Genomic DNA, 22,147 nt, shown 5'->3' with positions numbered 1-22,147 from the left:
TAAATACACCGAAGCCAACTTACACAATGAGAGACATATGTCCCTATCCATTTGGCAAGAGCATTCCAATGCCTCCATTTCCTACACATTTCGTGATGCCTAAGTTTGACAAGTACAGAGGAAAAGGAGATCCTAAGGCACATATAAGACAATTTTTCACAGCTTGCATTGAGGTAGCAGCAGAAGAGACATATTTAATGAGATTATTCCCACAAAGCTTAGGTGATCAAGCTATGGAATGGTTTTCCCAACTCCCACCTGGAATTAAGTCATGGGGTGACTTAGTAGAGGCATTTATCCAACATTTCTCATACAACATAGAGACAGACATATCAGTCACTACCTTGTGCAACACCAAACAAAGGGATGGAGAGTCTTTTTCATCATTTTTACAAAGATGGAGGAATCTAGCCAGCAGATGCTCTTGTGAAATTTCACAAAAATAAATGGTAGAGATGTTCACCCAGAATGTGAACAAAGACATTGGTTATGACTTGAAAAAAACTTGTTTGTCCACCTTGAAAGACGTCATTGAAAAAGGCTTAGCAACAGAGAAGGTCCTAATTAAGCAAGGCATCGTCAAAATATTCAAAGAAAACAAAGAGGACTTTAAAGGAAAAGACAAGCCAAGATTTTGGAATAAAAACAAGAACACAGTCAATGATGGTGTTGTTGATGCCAATACAGTACGACCCAAAATCATTTTTTCAGGATCAAGCTCTATAAACAATCAAGTGAATACTCAAACAACTTCCAAATCATGAAGGAAGTACACCCCATTGGGAGAACCACTTGAGTCAGTTTTCAAAAAGCTAGTGGCAAACAAAATAATAACAATTCCAGATTTGCCTCCATATGAGACAAAGGTTAAACCAAATTGGTGGAATGACAATGAATACTGTGAATTTCATAAAAGCGAGGGACATAAAACAGGAAATTGTCATCGACTGAAGAACATCATACAAGATCTCATTGATAGAGGTGACATTGAGATTAAAGGACACTCATCCAATCAAGAACATGAAATGTTTAAAGGAACCATTCCTAAAACATGACAAGGGAAAAGCTAAAGCCACAGATGAGCAAACCAACTATACCAGAGCATCCTATAACTATGATTCAACAGTCAATCACATTTCGATGGATAATTATGTCTCTACCATTATCATCAAGGACAAAACGCTTGAGAATTCTACCCAAAGACCCAAGATTGTCCTAGAAGGCATTGGATCTTCTTCTGAACCTACCTCTGAATGTAATGTCACAACTCGTCGAGGTAAATTCTCCTTGCAAGGTTCTCCAGCTAAAAACATCACTTCCTCATCAACCAAACCTGAGTATGACCTTGTAGAACAGTTAGGGAAGACACTCGCACTTATCTCCATCCTCGAGCTCTTATGCATATACCCTACACATAAAGCCATTTTTGACAAAACTTTAAGAGACATTTTCGTCCCCACTGATCTGAACGTGGACCAGTTTCAAGCCATGGTGGGATACCTTTCCATTCCACACTCCCTTACATTCACGGAAGTTGACAACGCCTATGTGAGCCAACCACATAATGCACCTTTACACATTGAAGCCTTCCTACACAAACATTGAATAAAACGAGTCCTGATAGATGGAGGAGTTGGTCTTAACATATGTACTTTGAACACAATAATACAATTGGAATATTCAAACAAAGTTGTGAATGCTACAAACAAAATTACCATCAAAGCATATGATGATGAAGAGCGTTCATCCAAAGGCACAGTCACCTTACCTCTCAGAGTTGGACCGGTTACAAAGGATGTGGTTTGTCAAGTTCTTGACCTGGATCTCACATACAATATATTGCTAGGACATCCTTGGATTCATGAGATGAGGGCAGTCCCATCTACATACCACTAATGCATTAAGTTTCCTCATAATGGAGTTGAAATAACAGTTAATGGTGATCCTAATCCATTTATGTACTGCAATAACTTGAGACCAAAAATTGAGACGATCATTCCAAATAATAGGGAAGTTGTCCCTTCTTTTGCATACATTGATCCTGAATCATTAAAACCTTCAACATCAAAACAAGGTGAGCTTAAAGGGAAATACCAGGACAAAGGCATGGGTGAATACACTTTGAATCAAACCATGTGCTTACAATAGGTTATGAGTTCACCAAAAGAATATGGATGACCACATCCTTCTAAACGGGTATCTATCATTACACTCAAGTGGGATCCTACTATCTTCCAAAAGTGGGGTGAAATGGAAGAAGAAGATTTATACAAAATGCTTTACGAAGACCCTGAAAATGGTACACAAGATCAAATCAACATACCATGTGAAAAATATGGTAAAGGATTCAAGATCCTACAAAAGTTTGGGTATGATGGTAAAAGTCCTCTTGGCTTAAGAAAGGAACGTATCATTCAACCTTTGCAACCAGAATTGATATTTAAAAAAGAGCGCTCGAAAGGACTTGGTTTCATGTCTTCTAGGGTAAATACGTGAAAGACAGAAAAAGCATTACAAATCAAAGCTGCCAAAAATCAACAAGAGAACTGCTATTCCACAGACTCCAATGAATGGGAATGGGATTCAGACATATCCTCCAATGATTATGAACTCACTGAGACATTCAGAGAACCAGGTGAACCCATAGAAGAAGAAGAATTTTATAAAAAATTCAAAGTTGGTCAAGAAACAACCCCTGAGGATCCCACACAGTCCTTGCCTCTAGGTTCTAGGTCAAGATCACGAAGAATGAGGACACTCGTCCCAGAATGCGCTACTAGTGATGACAATTTGGATTCGTTCACGATCGAGACAGATAAGGAGAGTGCCAATGATGACCTCGACAATTACCTCGACATACCTGGATATAACTACATCTTTACCCTTAGTCATGTTGACTTTGAAAGCATTGAAGGTCTTCCCCTTGTCCACCACCAACTTATTGACTAGGACCAGAAGGACATGTACAGTTCGACACATTCCAAAATGATGAAGCCTTTATTGACTATCTAGGCATACGAAATGATCTTCCCCCTGGGGACCATAAGGCAGGATACACTATAGAACTCAACAACGTGGCATATTTTGGTGAGGGTGTTGGGCCTTCCAGTCGCAAAAACATAAAAATAAAAATAAATCAAGGGTCTTATGGTGGAAACCACGTTGTGGCACTATCTGACCCCAAAAAAGTAAAAAGAAAGGACGTATCTGAGGGCAAAAACCTCTCTGAGGCACCCGAAGATGGAAGACTCGACATTCTCCCAGCATCATATGAAGAAAAATCATCTATGTTGGTAGAGGAGACCATCAAAACAAACATTGGTACAAAAGAAATTCCACATAACATATTCCTAGCACATTCTCTGACAGAGACAGAAAGATCAAAGTTCATAAGTTTCTTCACGGAGCGATAAATCAATTTTGTATGGTCATACGCTGATATGCCTGGACTGGATCCGGATTTGGTAATGCATCATTTGATAGTCAAACCGGGGGCAAAACCAATGAAACAGAAATTAAGAAAGATGCATCCACAAGTGGCATTATTAGTCAAAGCGGAGCTTGAAAAATTATTGGATGTCGGATTCATACGTCCAATTGACTATCCTGAATGGATCTCCAACTTAGTGCATGTCAGCAAGCCAGATCCTAGCATCCGAATATGCACAGATTTCAGAGACATCAACAAAGCTTGTCCTAAGGATGATTTTCCATTGCTAAATATTGACCTGATCGTAGATCTCACAGCAGGTCATGCGATGTTATCTTTGATGGATGGATTCTCTAGCTATAATCAAATAAAAATCGCATCTGAGGATCAGCACAAAACAACAGTTATTTGTCCTTGGGGAACTTTCTACTGGAATGTCATGCCCTTTGGACTAAAGAATGCAAGCACTACATATTAAAGAGCCATGACTACTATCTTTCATGATCTTATGCACGTTACTATGGAAGATTATGTTGATGACCTCTTGGGCAAATCAATAGACAAAGATACACATTTAGACATACTTTCAGTCATTTTTTATCGGTTGGAAAAATACAAAGTGAGATTAAACCCCAAGAAATGTGTCTTTGGAGTAACCTTCGGGAAGCTCCTGCGATTCATTGTCTCAAAAAGAGGAATTGAAGCAGATACAGCAAAAGTCAAGGCCATCCTAGAGATGCAACCACCAAGAAATATCAGTCAACTTTGATCTTTGCAAGGGAGACTCCAGCCCATACGAAGATTCATTGCATAACTTGCGAATAAATGTCATCCTTTCAGCACTTGCTACACAAAAACATCAAATTCAAATGGGATGATAACTGTCAACAGGCTTTCCAAATACTCAAAGATTATCTTCTGAATCCGCCAGTCTTGATGCCACTAGTTTCGGATCAACCCCTATTACTATACATATCTGCTACTTCAACAACACTGGGGGCACTCTTAGCACAACAAGATGTTGAGGGCAAAGAAAAGGCAGTCTACTACATCAGTCACACTTTGGTGGGATATGAGCTAAACTACACACCAATTGAGCGTGCATGTTTCGCTGTGGTCTTTGCTTCGCAAAAATTACGAAACTACATGCTAACTCATAAAACTAAGTTGGTCGCAAGGATCGATCCATTGAAATACCTTCTTAATAAAGCAACACTTACTAGTCGACTAGCCAAATGGGTGATGCTCCTGAGTGAATTCGATATTGAATATATGGACAGAAAAGCAATAAAAGGACAAGCTATCGCAAATCAATTAGCAGATTCTCCCATGATAGATGATGCTCCTCTAACTTCAGAATTTCCAGATGAATCCATCTTGACAGTATCACACACAAAGTCTTGGCAGCTATACTTTGACGGCTCATACACACAGCATGGTGCAAGAGCTGTCATCCTCTTCATCACACCTCAAGGGGATTCCATACCAAAATCATATCAATTATCATTTCCTTGCACTAATAACATAGCAGAATACGAGGCATTAACAACTGGATTACGGATTGCAGTTCAGTGGAAGATCTACGAATTTCATGTTTTTGGGGACTCTCAACTTGTAATTCGTCAAGCAACTAATGACTACCAAACTAAGGATGAAAAATTAATGCCTTACAAAAGAATGGTAGATGGCCTGAAACAATGTTTCATGAAGATAGACTTTGAACAGATATCAAGAGAGTAGAATCGAGGCGCAGATGCTATGGCTACTATTGCTTCACTGATCGATCTACCACAAAATGAAACCCGCTATGAGTTCTTGGTGGATAACCTTCTGGTTCCCTCATATGAGATCACTGCTACTGAGATGATAGGTGTCGTTGGTCCTGATTCCCAGTTATATGGTCCCATTTTCACATACCTTCGCAATAATACCCTCCCCCTGACTTATCCAACAACCAACGTCGCACTTTCATTCGCCAATCTTCTTGATACATCATTTTAGCCGATATCCTATACCGTCGAGGTCTAGATGGAACTCTTCTTAGATGTTTAGAAAGGGACGAAGCTCAGATTGTGTTACGCGAAGTTCATGAAGGGATATGTGGTCCACATTCTAGTGGTCCTACCTTAGCCAAGAAGCTCATCAGGACTGGATATTACTAGCCCAATATGGAAAAAGATTCATATCAGTTTGTCAAGAAATGTAAGCAGTGTCAACTTCATGGAGACCTCATTCATGCGCCAACACAAGAACTTCAATCAATTGCGGCTCCTTGGGCCTTTTGTTAATGGGGACTCGATCTTATAGGCAAGATTCACCCTCCTTCCTCCAATGGCCACAAATTCATCATCACCGCCACAAAATATTTCACAAAATGGATTGAAGTTGTGCCTCTTACACAAGTCACTGAGAAACAGATTGCTACATTCATTCTCAACTACATCATTTGTTGATACGATATTCCTATCTCCATTATCACCGATAACGGGCGTCCCTTCAAAAATCAGGATGTTCGTGAACTTTGTGATCGCTTCCATATTACCCATCGTTTCTCCACACCTTATTACCCCCAAGGCAACCGTCAAGCTGAGGCGTCTAATAAAACCATTCTTAAAATCCTAAAAAAGACAGTCGATGACGTTGGCCGCAATTGACATATCCAACTTAATCCCACACTTTGGGCTTACCGCACAAGCATCCGCACACCTACAGGAGCTACACCTTATTCACTTGTCTACGGCGCTGAAGCTATCTTGCCTATTGAGGTCGAGTTACCCTCTTTATGAGTCTCTTTGCAAAACTTTATCAATGGTGAAGACTACAGGGTCTCTCGCTTACAAGAACTTGAACTATTGGATGAACGAAAACAAACTGCTTTTAATCATCTCAAGGCTTATCAACAACGAATGAGTCGTAGCTACAATCATAAAATCAAGCTTCGCACACTGGAGGTAGGTGACTTAGTTCTTAGAGAAAATCCTAAAAATCAGCAAGACAGAGAGAAGAAGGGCAAGTTCAAACCAAATTGGCTTGGTCCTTACATTATCACAGCGGCCTATGGATCCGGTGCATATCAGCTCTCAACCACAGAGGGTCAACCTTTAGACGATCCTATCAACAACATGCACCTTTGCAGGTTTTACACATAGCTCTTCAGAGTATCCTAATTCAAAATACAAAAAAAATCATTACTTGGTGAAAACCTGGCAAACAGGCGCTTTGTAACACAAAAAATCGAAAAAATTGAAAAAAGTAAAAAAAAAATCATTTTGTCCAACAGTGAAAACCACTTCAGTGGCGCCCTGGCGCCTTGGGCAAGTACCGTGGTGAAAACTAGGTCACCAGTGCCATGCATAGAGACATTGCTCCTCCCTCCTTTAGGATTCACTTTCATCTTGTCACTTTGCACACACTCACAACCTATCCATCCATAATAAACTTACCCAATCTCATCATGGCTTGTTATGAATCTACCTAAAATTGGTTAGCCATTTCATAATAATCCCTCATTTTCACCCTTTCTATCCACAATAAATCAGCTCCTATCTATGGCTAAGGCAAATCCTAAGTGTAGTAATGGTTGTGGAACTGAGAGCATCACATGTTCCGAGGAGTACAGTTTCTTCTAGTTTTCTTCAGTATATCCGCGCACAATCCAAAATAAAGCAGCATTTGCATCTATCATTTTGTGAAAGTAAACATTGTGACCACAATCAAATAGACTTATACAAGTGACAAGAGACACTAAACTTGAGGATGTTGGTGTTGAGTTTTGATTTTCTTTTGATTTTATCTTTCTGGTGACATGTCTTTTAGCTTTTCCAGGATGTCTCTGACTAGAGATTTTATCTCCAGGATGTCTTTGATTAGAAAGGCGAGGATGGGGTATCGTCACCTATTTTCTTTGTTGTTTGTGGATTGTCTCTTAATAATGCTATGACTTGTGCAAAGATATGAGGACACAGTGAGTCTAGTATGAACTGGGACATTCCTTGTTTGCGACTATTTTATCTCCATGCAAACAGGTACAATGATTTTCTGAGTCAAACATATGCCTCGATTGTCATAACCTATTTTGCCATAATAAAGCTCAATGATGAGAACGCACAAGAAGCTCTTTCACTTTCATATCTTCTATCTTAGATATGCTGGATCAGGGACTATCATCTCCAATGCGCCGCCGATGGTTAAATTTTGAGTTAACGTCTAATAAATATTCTCTATTGCCCTACTAACCATTTGCTTTGGCCACCACAAAATTTTCACAACTGATCCAAAACTTATGCACTAATACCCCACTAATCATATGCTATTGGTACCAATAAAGTTGCACAACTAGTCTAATTATTAACTTTTTTTCCAACTATTGGATATATCAATGGGTGGTTATTTGTTCACTAGATTTTTTTGTGGACTTTAAAAACCAAATCAGCATAAGTTTTACTTTGAAGGCAGCATTCTTGAAGAAGTTATAGATTACAAATACCTTAAAAATTAAAAGTACAGTTCCGTATGATATCATGTTAAGTGAAACAGGAGCTGCCCCTATTGAAGCAATTGCTATGGTGTGTCTCATTAGTTATCTTAAAAGAGATTTGGGAAGAAAGAGTTTGCACGTTTTGCAACTTCAAGAGTGCGGAAACTGAAAAGCATTTTATCTTAGAGTGCGATGCACTTAAAGACAGCAGGGATAAGTTTGACAATATCTTGACCGCTAGCACGTGGTTTAATTTATTCAATGAAGAGCATATCGAGAAGCTGGGAGCGCTCATCATCAACTTGCATAGGCAAAGAACTGACCTGCAGAAGTCAATTTTGACTGGACGGGCCATCCCATAGGCTATCCTTGGCCTCGTAGACGTTAATATTCATTTCTTTCTTTCTTTACAATGTAACCAATACAACAGCATATTTTATCTTCTGGAATTAAACATGTTGCTTTCATATTTACTGGTCGGAAATCATAGGCTTGGATTTAATGGTACTTCTACCTAAAGCCTGTTGGCCAAAAAAAAGTAAAGCTTATTATACTTTAGTCCTTAGACTAATCACCGTTTAATCAATGTGTCATCCAGTGCTAGTACATCCATCTGTAAGGATATTAAAACCGTTATATAATATTCAGGAAATTTTCCACTACATATATCCAAAGCCTGTCAGCAAGAAGAAGCAAAGCTTATTCTTAGTCCATAAACCAATCGCCATTTGGGCAGTGTGTTACACATACATTCATCTGAAGAATATCAACTCCCAACATATAACCATAAGGAAATTTTGCAAGTTGCATTGAAAAGTCTGCATCACTTATTCACCACATCTTAGAGGTTGAAAAGGAGTAATGGTCATTGATATATGGACCTATTTATTCAAAGGAAATGATATTTATGCATTCAACCAAATAGTTGAAGAAGAGATCAAATTTAATTATTTATGTGATCATGGTCCTCAACTCCAGGCCTAAAAGGTTTCATCTGCTAGTGAGTAGGGAGTCACAGACATACTTGAAGCAGTGTTTCCTTGAGCTGTTGGTAAGACTTCGAATTGAGCAAGTTGCTTAGCTGCCTCTCAATCTCAACGTTAATCATTTCAGTTCAAAGTCCCCTTTTCCTGATCCCAGTTAAACCGCTTAACATCTTTTGCAACATAACCAATGAAAAATTCAGGTAAACAAAACCATTCATGTTCAACTAGACCAAAACTGTGAGCATTTTCAAAATGAATAAACATTGAAAACTAAGATGAAAATGATTGTTTTTATTGCTTAGCCTTGAAACATACTGCAAAAATTGTCATATCATATTTCTTGCATATTCCTTCCTCTGCCAGTTTGGTCTGGGACCTACCAAGATAAGTTTTAGAGAATGTCTTTTAACGAGTATCCAGTCTTCAAATGAATTCTCAAAGCTCAAGAAGATCGTATTGGAATCAAGAAGAGGCCTATTCTATGCATATCAGAGTATGGCCTCAGCAAACTGTTTAGGAAAGTCCAAGCTGTGAGGTTGATGCTAGGACTAAAAATGTATAGACCCCTGCATTCCCACTCGCTGACATAATGCCTGAGAGGTTGCTTCAAAAAATTGTTGATTATGCAAATTTTGATTACAAAAAGGGAGAAAAGCTAAGCTATGTATTGTTGAAGATGTCCTCGGCACTTAACCATCTTAATACTTAAGCCACTTTAATATGAATAATCGAGATAGTGCTGTGTGATCAGCCGCTTTAATTTCATAACCAATCATGCTGAGGATAATTTAAATATCATACTAAAAGTCCAAATATATACGGGTATTCCTATACAATCATTGGGAACATCTATCATAGACCTGAAGCTGACTCTATGTTTATGGACATAAGGCTTTCAAAATCCATGAAAACAGCAAAGTTTCTTTCCAGAAGCTTTTTTCTCTCAACTATATGTTCTTATTATAAACTACATGCCAAATTACTATCTATAAATATCTATTATCTGTCAGACTCAGCACTTATTAATCTCACAGTTGAATCCAGAAACAGCACTTACTAATCAATTTATTTGTCACTCTTAAGGAGATTTTCAGAAAAGATCAACAAATTGTGATCAAGAGATAAGCAAATTCTGACCAGGACGACATTTTTATTTAGAATTAATTGTAGATAAACCTTTCTTATAAAAAGAAACCTGAACAAAATATGACCTTGAGTACACCCCTGAGATTTCTTCGAATCACTAAATTACTGAAAAGAAAGAAATCGTCCACCAAAATGTTCAGCTCTCTTTCCATCCTTCACTTTGCCAAGACAAAAGCAAGGAGCTCTGGAAATGACAGAGCTAGCCCGATTTGTTGAGAGTGTTCACATGCAATGCAAAAGAGCCAACAAGTTGCTAAGGATGTTTCAGAGGCACACATTTTTTGAGCATAAATATACATCAAATGAAATGATAAATATCCAACATACATGATTCAATCGAATATTACATTATGGCATGGCCATTCAAGTTGGTGACTTCTCTACAAAATTTCTTTTAAATTTCAGCTAATGCCTCTAAAGAAATGGTGATCAGCCTAAATGAAAAATTTTAAATCCACTCATAATTTAGTGAAGAGATTCCAAATACCCAAAATGGACTACAAGAGGTAAGACTAAAATTAGAAAGCTTGAAACTGATACCCATCTAGGTAACTCTGGAGCATAAGAGACGCTACCAGTTGGCCCATTTGCAGGAACAAGTCCTCCTACAACTGAAGATGATCCATGTATTGAAGATTTGGGTGATGGTGAAACGGAAACCCCAGGTGATGGTGCTAATGATGATGTTAATGTTGAGGGTGGTCTTGTAAAATTGGGCATAACATGTAGACCTGCATTTTAAATTCAATGACAATGTCAGTCCACAATGATTGGCAAGGTCTTAACAAGATGTCTGAAGAGAGCACATTTAAACCAGCAGGATTAGACTTTAGTCAAATAGAAAACTAAAATGCTAACAAATGCTGAACTAGGGGACTATATCACACCTGGACACCGTGGTTGGAGCGCATTATATAAGCTGCCAGTGATAACAGTACAAAAGAGTTACACAAGCTATAGTTTTGTTACAATATCAACCTAATCAAAGTGAGCTGTAGATATATTGACTCAAACTGATATAAACTTTTCTAAATAATGTCTTTCTTGAGAGACTAGCTCAAGCTCTTAGAATGCAAGAAAACTATAAGGGATGAAGCAAACAAGCTTACGATGTTAGGATTGTGCCATTTAGAAGGCCATTATATGCACATGTTGTAACATTGCATCCACCAGCTGTTGGCTGCGCGGTAGTATTTCCAACAATTAAACCACTGTTCTTGCACTGCATGCTAGAACACGATGCTGCCAAGGGTGCTGGTGCACAATACAAACTGACATTCCACTAGCAAGTAAGATTACAGGCCTATTTTTTTCAAACAAACACATCTGAAATCACCAAGAAGTTGGAATCTTACTTCAGATCCTGTGGTCCACAGCTGCACTGCACACAATGGCTAGCAGTAATCGTATAGCTCCCATTTGCAACAAGTAGACCAGCATCTGATGCATATTTCGAAAAGCTTGAAGAGCAAGCTACAAAATTATGACACTTGTTAAAACTTAAAACTAACAATGCTACAAGAAAAAACAAATTTAAAAGAATTTAAAGCAACTCTTGCCGAAGTGTTGCCAGTTGGAAATTAATGGCAACAAAAGTACATTGAGACTGTGATCACAACGGGCCTAACTAATATGCATATGTTTTTTACAATAATAGTAGAGAGGAAAAAGTCCAAAGGATTGTGGTCATGCTTAGACACTTTGAGTGCTCAGACACAGGTTCACTAGAAGGCATGTCTCTTTGTTCACGCAAATTCCAGTTACAGTACAGAGGAGTTAAACACTTAGTCAATGAACAAAACAGTACATGAAAAAGTAAGAAAGGCATTCTAGCTATAAACATCCATTGCTCCAGAAGAACAGATAAGATGAGGCGGTCCATTCTACAGTCATTATTCAAAAATGGAAAGTGAATGCATATTTATAGGTACCATCAATAGCAACAAAAGGCTGAGACACCTTGGTGGCAACTATTTATAAGATATCATTGAATCCTTCAAAAAATTAAACATGCTACCAAACTAGGTGGAAATTCTGAGCGGGTTTGATGAAAGACATCCTCAATCACAGCAAATATATCTCTTAACCAATGGAACACCTGGAGATGAAATTTTGACTTGTGGTAATGCATTTGTGCATTACTAAACCATATTACACACCTAGACACATCCCATGTGAATTATGGTAATGTGTGCACACCTCTACCCACATTACACAGCCAATCCAACCCTACATTCTCTTCAAGAACTGCTCAAAAATTCACCCAAGAGCATCCATAGCCAGAAAAATCCCTGTACGAAGGAAAATTCCATAGGGTTGTGTAGCAGCCAAGTCCAGGGTCATGTTGAGATACCCTACAAGCTAGAGAGTCCAAGGACTTGACACAAGCCCCGACACATCCCCTGAAGTTAACTAATTCTCTGAGATGGTGAAAATACTGGTAACCTTGACAGCCTACGGCTACAACTCAAGTCCAGGTGCCAGGTGGAAGGCCAATTTACAACAATTAAAATGAAAAGAAAGTGCTTCTGTTTTTCCTGAGTGGGTCGCTTGACAAACCTTCTAAAACAATAATGAACATGAAAATTTTGCAGTCCATAAACTAGGGTACTTCTAAAACGCAGCAACAGCATAATTTTCCAAACAGCTCAAATATCAAAACAGAGGCAGCCATAAAAACTGTTTTAGGAGTACATATTGAACATTTGGAATACACTATCCAAAGAATATGGAGCAGAGGTGTAGATATTTCACCTTCTGTATGACCATTTACTGAAAATACCTAATCTTTCCTCTTCAAACAGGGTACGCATATAGATATGACATAATGCAACTCTCAACACGGCACAGCTAAGCACTCTATGATATAATGTCATTGTCACCATCACTCCTGATCTATATCTATTATATAATATATACAAAGAAAATTATAAAAGTGTATGAGTAATTTTTTTAAATATTAATCATTGAGAGTTCAAAGTACAGATTCGTAAAAAACTGGAGGGCAGGGGTAGATGGCACCATTTTGGTGTAAAATGGCTTCTACACTTTACCTGCCCAAAAATTCATTTTTTGATAATATTTCCTCTTCAAAGAGAATAGGCACTCAACCCTCAAGATGTAGCTATTACCATATAGCTACAGCCTACATATATCTCCACCATTCTTAAATTCTAAATATCTTCAGTCATACCATCTGCCCTAAAAATGGGGATGGCATTTTTTAAAGTTAACAATATAGATATTGTACATTTCATTAAACCATTTTGCCGTCGAAGACTCCTAAATTTTCCCTAATTGATTTGACCAAAGAATACATATTTTCAAATCGCTCCTATTCAATTAGGGCAGGCATTAACTCAGCCCTAAAGGCAAGGCTATACCTGACACAAATGCCACTATGGCCGATATAATGATATTCTTTCTACATCAACGCACAGTTTACACAAACTCAATAATACCATTTCCCCTGAAAATGGAGAAATCATTATATAAAAGCAAAACGGTGGATATTTTACAATCCATTGACACATTTCACTGTAAATGGCCTCTACACTTACCGCTATTAATTTTAATCAAAATTTTCATCTTTGCTAATATTTATTCAGCACTTCAAGTTATACCTAACTCCGATGTCACTATTGGCTGAGCAGTCCGTAAAATAATGTATTTTGTCTTCTAAACATTTACATTCTATCAGATATTTTTCCTGTAAATGGCTCATACCATATCCCTTCCTGATTTTGGTTAAAAATTCCATCTTTGCAAATATTTACTCTTCAAAGGGGGCAGAGAAAGACTAGCTTTTAAGGTATAAGCTGCACCTGGCTAAAATGTCATTATAGACCGAGCGCCTCGCAAGTCTCCCAAACTTGCATTCTATAGGGCAATTTTACTGGTAAATGACCCTACAGTATCCCTCGTTAACTTTGGTCAAAGTTTTCGTCTTTGCTAATCTCTCCTCTTCAAAGACGGTAGGAAAAGATCGGCCCTCAAGGCGTAGCTATGACTGGTTCAAACGTCACTAAACGCTGAGCACTTTACCATACAAAAGTATTATATTTCCACAACTCATATGTACAAGTATCCCCAGTCATAATGGTTTTAACATCCTCAATCATAACATCTCCCCTGAAAGAGAGATGGTTTTTTTTAATGCTCGATCATACCGTCTTCCCTGAATGGATAAACTTTTTTTCATCCTCAACCATACCATATCCCCTTATAATGGAGATGGCATTCACTGTTTGCTAAAAGTTAAAAAAATAAAAGAAAACACGGGGGAAAATGACACTAACCTGCAAGAGGAACAGCGATGATATCCCCAGCCTTGATAGCAGCTGTCCCTAATGCATTAACAGTCATCAGATCTGTAACAGTGGTCCCATACTTAACCCCTAACCCAGCAAGCGTATCCCCAGGCTGCACAACATAAGACAAGTAAATAGCAGGCAATCCATTGTCGGTCCCATTGAAGCAACTGCAGGGCAATGGAATGGTCAGCGACTGCCCCAAGTCAATAAGGTTAGGATCACTTATACTATTAACCACTCTCACTTGCTCAGCAGTAACCAACCCTCCAAACACACTGTTTGCAATGTTGTAAAGTGTATCAGATGCCCTGACCTTGTAGGTCACGGAGCTGCATTGCCTTAGGCCATTCACACAGTTGCAGGTGACAGGCACCCTAACAAAGTACTTTGCAGGAAGTATCTGGTTCTCTATATCCGGATAAGATACATCAATACCATTAACACCCAGAAGGGCAACAGGGTCTACTTGGAACCTTGATGCTACTTCTGATATTTTTAGGTCAGTGGGCAGGTTGTAGCCCACCATCGCATTGCAGGTATCTGAGCCATCACATGGCTCTATAGTGGACTTGCAATAGACTTCAAGCTGTCCATTGAAAAAACACAACATTATGAGTACAAAAAAGCATGACGGTATTCTTGACGGGCCATGGAAAGACACACCCATTTCTTCTGCAATATGGTTTTACAAGGCCAAGCCCAAAAACTATGTGAAGGCTTTTCTGAGTAGGAGGGCAGCGAATTTAGAAACGAAGGTCATGCAAGAATAACGAGCATGGGGATCAGTGAGAGAATACTATGTGAAATCTATAAACTATTGGGAGAAAGGGAACAGGGACTGTGTAATCCACTTTCTTTAAACGGTTATTTATTTCAGGTGATCCTTTCCGTGGAATGTTTTTAGGCCCTTTTTTTGTAGGTGCACATTATTCAGAAATGGACGCATCTATTCTGGGTTCAAAAAGGTAGTATGGAGGGACTAACATGTGTGTTAGTCATGCGTTTTACACCGTCGATTTTGCATTTAAATAAAGAAGAAGAAAAATGAAATCAAATTCTACATGCGACTTTGCTCCTCGATGGAGTAGTTGCCTAATTATTATTTAGGCCTATCTCCATTTTTTACTAGGAGACAAGCTTTATTTGATTCTATCACTTGTTTATGGATGGGGTCTTCTCAATTGAATTTAGGTGTTTTTTTGCTTTGTGTATTCAAAGGTGGTTTTATGTTAGTTTAATTATATGTTTTTGAGTTGTGCCTATTAATGGGCTTTGGTGGCTTACAATCATGACTGATATAATAACTCTTTCATCTTTAATATAAATGGATGCAACCCCTCAGTTGCTATCTACATACCAAAAATAATAACAATAAATGATAAAAATATGCACCTATCAAAAAATCATTTGGGGAGTGGAAATGTGCTACAGCTAACTTTCTAATGAATTTGGAGCTCCATGAATTGATTTTTGAACAAGGGGAAAGGTTGGATATGTTACCTAGATGGCATTGGCTACTAGGTATGCTAGATAAGCATGCTAAGTTAGAAGTAATGCACTTAAAATTTTGTCAAAAGAATTCCAAACTTTTCAAAGTTCTACACCTACACCTCAGGGCCTTGTTTTTGCCAAAAGCATGTCTTTATTCACTACATCTATTATTTGTTATTCAAATATGAGTTTAAGATGCGAAAAAATAGTTAAAATTCAAGGGGACTACCTTAACCAATCCCCTTGCATGGGTATGTTACAACAAGATTCCACATTGACAATATAGGGAAATTTTTTGTTGTCAAGCCTCCATGAGAGTGTAATAATTATAGAGATAAAATAAAATTGAAAGGGGTTATAATCTACGATACATCCAGTGTTTATAAGTGATGGAGGATAACTAAGGAAGTGGACAAGTGTGATCATAATGGATTAGTTGGAGGATGAGAGCTTTATATACAAGGATATTGTCAATATATGGTTTTTTATTTTAGGGGTATACGGAGGAAAGTGTTTTACGGTTGCTTCACAAAGAAGGAATCAAATTATATAGACTTGATAGGTGATGAGAAAAAAGAATGAATGACAAGAAACCAATGGATTAGATGGGTCAAGAAGATTTGACAACTTCACATCTTTGGTTCTATTAGGTTTCCTTAGGCTTTCTAATGGATGACCTACAATTGGAGAGGGTGAAAGCTACTAAGTTTTCTATTTTTTTAGGATATATGCTAACGAAATCCTAGTTAGGGTTAGGGTAAAATTTATCAAGTAATAAAGGAACTTTAAGAAAATATGTCGATTAGATAGGGATGTTAGGAGTGGAATAGATATCCCTATGGGTTGCTTCCATCATTTTAAACTACATGTTTATGCTTTTTGGGAGCCACTGAGGAGTTCTCTTAGGGTCTAGGAAGGTGCCTTATCAATTTGCAATCACTAGAAGGGTCATAATACGATGTAACATGGACCAAAAATACATTAACACGGTGTACACTAAATTGGTGATAAAGAGTAATTTTTGGATTGAAAAAGACAATCACTTAATTAGTTCTTATTAGGACTTATTCACACGAGTATGCTTAGGCTTACTTAGGTCATGTACTTTTTTGTGCTTCAAGTTGTAAGATGAAGACACATGTCATGATTAAAATTAACCATATCCTAGGGTTTCATCTTTATCCTTACATCAAGGATTTGTCATTATATAAACATCATAATTATTTTTCACATCTATAAAATCTTGGGCTTTATAGAAAATCAATCTTTGTTGTCTTGTGTAGTAGAGTGTTTTGATTGTAGGTGGTCTTCAAATTGTTGTGAAGATTGATTAAGGAAGTTGCAAGGTGTTCGGTTTCTCATATTAGACATACTTATGAACATGAGAAAGTTGAGATTATTTATTCATATTTTTACTTAGTGGTCATCTTATTTAGACCATGGTTTAGCTTTACTCCAGCTATTGATTTTAGACTAAGCAAGGGATATGTTGTGTATACATTACCCTTGAAAAATAATATTTCAAATTTATTTTCAAGGCATGCGCATGAAGATGTACCTATCCCACTCCCTAATATGTCCACCCTCTTATATGATTGTGAGATTTAGGACCTATTATTTCATGTTGTGGATTAAATTTAGATAGAAAGTGTATTAATTTTGATTCCATCTAAACATATTCATGCTAAGAGATTGATCCTTCAAGCCATCAAGTTTGCATATTTTATCACAACTCCTCTCATTGAATATTCCAAATGCTAACTATGATTGGTATCCTTGTCTTACTCTTAGATCCACTACAACATTGGAATATAATAGGCTTTGAGTCTTATTGGTATGCAAGAGCTTCTTTCTTGTTGCACCTCACTTGTGTTTATATTTATATCCCACGTATATTTTTTCAATAAATGCTCATAATCTTTCAAACAGAGATATAAACGAGTTTATTTGTATTCATATTTATAGGGCATGTATCTAGTTCATATGGATTGCACCTAGAGAGACACTACCTTTGAAATTTAATCACTTCTTAAATCTATATCTCTAGACTCATCTCCACCCCTAAGATATACTAAACTCTAACTACATTGTAGCGTAAGGGTTCCTCTTGCTCCATTTAGACTAGGAGTGTCATATTTGTTAGACATGCTTCTTAGAACCAAAGACAAATGAGCATTTTTTATTTAGATGTGTTCCCTGTCATGAGATTAGAGGGTTCTTTTTTTCTCTTCAAAGATCCACTTGGCTTTTTCTATGCTCTCATGGCTCATGAGAACTAGAGGTGTCTTACAATTTTATTGTGGAAGTGAACTAGACAAACATACAAACATTTCCTAAATTCTAAATCATTCAAATGACAAGTCCTAAATTTTCAATACAATGACCAATCTTTCATAAACATCTTGCACTGCATATTCCATCATCTAGATTCCAACAAAATATATGTATTTTATTATTTAAGATTGATATTTATTTTAGTATATCTACTCTAAATAATTTCAACCTCGACTCATTATTCTTAGATTATTCATTTTTTTCTTGTATTGCTATCTCATCCTAGTGATGGATCATGAAGCTTGATCCAAAATATTGATAAAAAATATTGCACACAATCAAATCATAAATCTATTATAAATTGTTAATATAGATTATGAAAACTTCACACATTTAATTTATCAATTAATCGATTTACTCATTAAATTATATTTTAAATTTAATTTTAATTTTTTACTTTAAAAAATGAATATATACAATTTTATAATATTAATATACATTTTTCACATTAAATTATGTATTTACTAGTGTTTAATAAGTATAGATATAAGATTAATACATTTTACATTTCTCTATAACAAAGCAATAAGATTATATACTTCAAAATAAATTAAAATGAATATAAAATATTTATTTTTAATTATAAATTTTGTTTGTTATAATTAGAATTATGAAATACTACGCTCATTTTAAATACATTTATTTATAAGATATTAGAGATATTTCTCTCTTTTAAATGAATCCACTTAAAATATGTCATTGTAGAATATCTTTAAGCTTAATGAACTTTTAACTTTTATTTAAGATTATTTAATTTTATTTAAAATAATTTTTATTAATGTATAATATTTATATTAAAAAAAGTTAAATTAAATTTATATAGTTTTCAACTTTAGATAAGAATACACAGGTGTAAGAATACATATAACATTTGTATTTGCAGGTACACGTGCAAGTGATATTGCAATCCAACTAAGCAATGGAGTATATGCAGAAAACAGATTATAAAGAATAGAGACTAGTCACAAAAGATTTTGGGGGTTAGCGCACTAAAGTCAAAAAAACAGTACTATTGTGTCTCCAAAGAGCACAACTAAGCATCTCTAAAACTAAAGAAAGGTATTTGTTTCCCCACTTTCCTTAGTTTGAAATTGGTATCACCAAATAACTGCCTAAATTAATTTATAGATCCCATAAATATTTTCCTATTTAATAAAATAAATAAAATATGTGAAGTTAATGAATGATAATTAGATTTTAAAAATGATTATAGCATAATTAGATTTAAAAATTGATTATAGTTGATTGACATGAATGATGGTGTTTTGCAAAAGATTTTATGTGGAAAGTTTTGTTGCTCTAAACTAGGTTCTTAAATCTAGGTAAAAAGAAGTCGTTAAATCTTTTGTTTGCTGTCATTTTTTTAACTTTATTTTTGTCTTTATTTTTGTCTTTTATATTTTCATTTGAGTTTGGTCATGTATTATGTTAGTGTAATAACATAATTTGTATTTCAATTATATTTTTGTGTTTATTTTGGATTTTAGTCTATTTATGATTGCGTTTTGTGTCATTCTATTCATTTTGTCTTTCTTAATCTCTTTTATATGTCTATCTATTTCTTTTTAATTTTGACTTGATCGTTGCCATCATATTCGTCATGATCCCTTGTCTTAATAGAGTATGAAAAACAATCTTATATAAAAAGATAACAATCTTTCGAGAGCTTAGCCTTCAACTTTACACTCAGATAAACCATAGGTTTCACTACAATCTAGATTATCTTATTTTAACACAAAATTATAATTTTGAAAGGAAACTTTACAATGCCTTATGTGTTTTTATTATGACATGGATATACAATCATGCTTACAGAATTAAATTAAAATAACCTTATAAATGGAATGCACAAATGGCAAATACTTTTCAAGAACCCGGACTAGCTCTATGTCATGGATGTTAGCACAACGGATGGACATCCCATATAGATAGAAAATGAGATTGCCACAAAAAGCAATTTTGAACCCTACACGAATAGCAAGGAGCAATAGTGTGGAATATGACAAAATAGAAGATAGTTAAAACTATATATTGAAAAGAACAAATTATATACACAAAGAAAAAAGAAGAGAAGATATCACCCAAAAATTTGAATTTCCATGAGAGCTTCTATGAAGAGAGTTTCTTCGAGAACTACACACAAAAGACAAAAAGATTAGCTAACAGTGGATGTTTACATGCATGTCTTAGTCAAACCCTCATTTTAGTATTTCCACCTCCATGAATAGCCAAGACAAATAAAGATAAAACTGACATGAAATGAGAAAAGAAGATGTATATATGCTATCAAAAGACACCTATCAAAAGAGACAACAATAATAATAATGATTGCTTCAAAGACAATAATGTTATCAATCCCCCATAGCAATGGAAGACAATCTAGTCACAAATGGAGTTATCTCAACACCAATACCATGAGAGAGAGGGGGGGAGATATGCTTCAAAGATTAAAACCAATCACAAATGTTATGTTGAGAGCTTCAAAAGAGCACTATTAGTTGTGTATGCCTGCAATTGTCAATTAAGAATTGAGAGAGATTGCAAGAGGGAAAGCTTCTCTTTTTTAAAATAGGAGTTCAAATGTCAAATTAGAAGATCCATATTTTTCTATAACATTGTTAGTAAACAGATTTGTCAGTGCAATTGTTTCTCCAAACTGACCGTATTTGCCCAAAGAGCAGTGACATCCGTTCCAACAGTTGGAGAGATTGTGGTAAAGCCACAATCTTCCTCTACATTTGAGAGGGCTAGCTCCCTCGTATGATAAGGGTTTTTAGAATTTTTGTATACTTTTGACCTAAAAATACAAAGGAGACAAGACAAAAGTAAAGGAAGATTAATAACAAAAATCCTATTGGCAAACATACAAATACCAAACATGAATTCACAAAAGATAACAAATTATAGGGGTTTTAGCAGAAAATAAGTTTTGGCATGCAATGATGATGAAAGAAGGATGGCAAACTCAACATACGAAGATAAGGATACTTCAACATATTTAAACGGAGATAGCAAAGCCTACTTGTGTATCATTAATCAATTGCACAAAACATGAATGCTTTAATGGATAAATTATGATTTACACAATGATATAAAAGGATTGCCAATTTAACATATGAGGGATTAGTAATGATAACATAGAACACCCAAAACATTCGATTCAAATGATTCCTTTATTATCTTTATGAAAATATACAAGCTCATAAATCATTATGTACAAAGTGTGAACATACAAGTTCTCCAAAAGCTTCTCTAGAAAATTCTCTGAAGTTTCTCCTCTATAAGAGTCCCCTTTACATTACAAAATAGCCTTGTATTTATAGGCTTTAGAGGATAACTACTTTGTAATTACTTAGCTCAACCACCTAGGATAACCACCTAGGTAACCACTTAGGATAATTACTAAGCATAGCTACCTAAGTGGTCACTTTCAATAACTGCCTTCTAAAAACAAGTGAGGATTTACCTAACTTTTACAAAAATAAATTCAATTTTCTAACTAGTAGCTACAATGGGTAACATAAGTCACTTTTACAAAGATGACAATAAACTTGTAACTTGAGTTATGAATTTTGTTGAAGTAATTTTCCACCTTTGTCAAATATTTTCGTACTTACAAGCATTTCACCATTTAACCATTTGAAAACATAAAACATAGATTTTTCTCATAGAAAGAAAAAGACAAATTTGAGGTCTTCCTTAATGATGAAAAGGATTGAATATTGTAAAACACCCCTTCACTTTTCCAAAGTCTCTATTTTAGCAGTCATATCCTTAATTGTTTCTTGATATTAAGTGGATGAAAAGCAGTCAACACGTGAACAAATTGGTCCATTACTCCTTTGTACTCACTAAAGCCTAGCATAAGAAGTCACATGAAAGATCATATATGTGTTGGTGGTAATTCATCAAAATTGGTAGCTTATTATCCATTAGAACACCAATATCCTCTTCAACAGGACTACTACAC

At 36.0% G+C, this 22,147-nt stretch overlaps 1 protein-coding gene across 1 annotated transcript; it reads right to left on the bottom strand.

Moving 5' to 3' along the window:
- Positions 1-10,301: 10,301 nt before the first annotated feature.
- LOC131065663 (lysM domain-containing GPI-anchored protein 1) lies at positions 10,302-15,279 on the bottom strand. Its single transcript, XM_058000250.2, has 5 exons — positions 14,338-15,279; positions 11,395-11,512; positions 11,149-11,310; positions 10,927-10,958; positions 10,302-10,770 (listed from the first exon to the last, which is right to left on the bottom strand). Exons 1-5 carry the CDS (start codon positions 15,017-15,019, stop codon positions 10,505-10,507), a joined length of 1,260 nt encoding a protein of 419 aa, XP_057856233.1. The 5' UTR covers positions 15,020-15,279; the 3' UTR covers positions 10,302-10,504.
- Positions 15,280-22,147: the final 6,868 nt, after the last annotated feature.

The sequence above is a fragment of the Cryptomeria japonica genome, chromosome 3, assembly GCF_030272615.1.
Source record: "Cryptomeria japonica chromosome 3, Sugi_1.0, whole genome shotgun sequence".
NCBI classification, from domain to species: Eukaryota; Viridiplantae; Streptophyta; class Pinopsida; order Cupressales; family Cupressaceae; genus Cryptomeria; species Cryptomeria japonica.
Note: the sequence above shows the minus strand (reverse complement) of the source record. Positions and strands in the feature narration are given on the sequence as shown.

What these genes read in the sequence shown, in the direction of transcription:
- LOC131065663 (XM_058000250.2), bottom strand. Translation starts at nt 15,019, where the DNA reads ATGGGTGTGTCTTTCCATGGCCCGTCAAGAATACCGTCATGCTTTTTT. An exon ending in CATCGCTGTTCCTCTTGCAG is followed by an intron (nt 11,513 to 14,337) that starts GTTAGTGTCATT and finishes ATAATTTTGTAG; the next exon opens with CTTGCTCTTCAAGCTTTTCG. An exon ending in AATGGCACAATCCTAACATC is followed by an intron (nt 10,959 to 11,148) that starts GTAAGCTTGTTT and finishes TATCACTGGCAG; the next exon opens with CTTATATAATGCGCTCCAAC.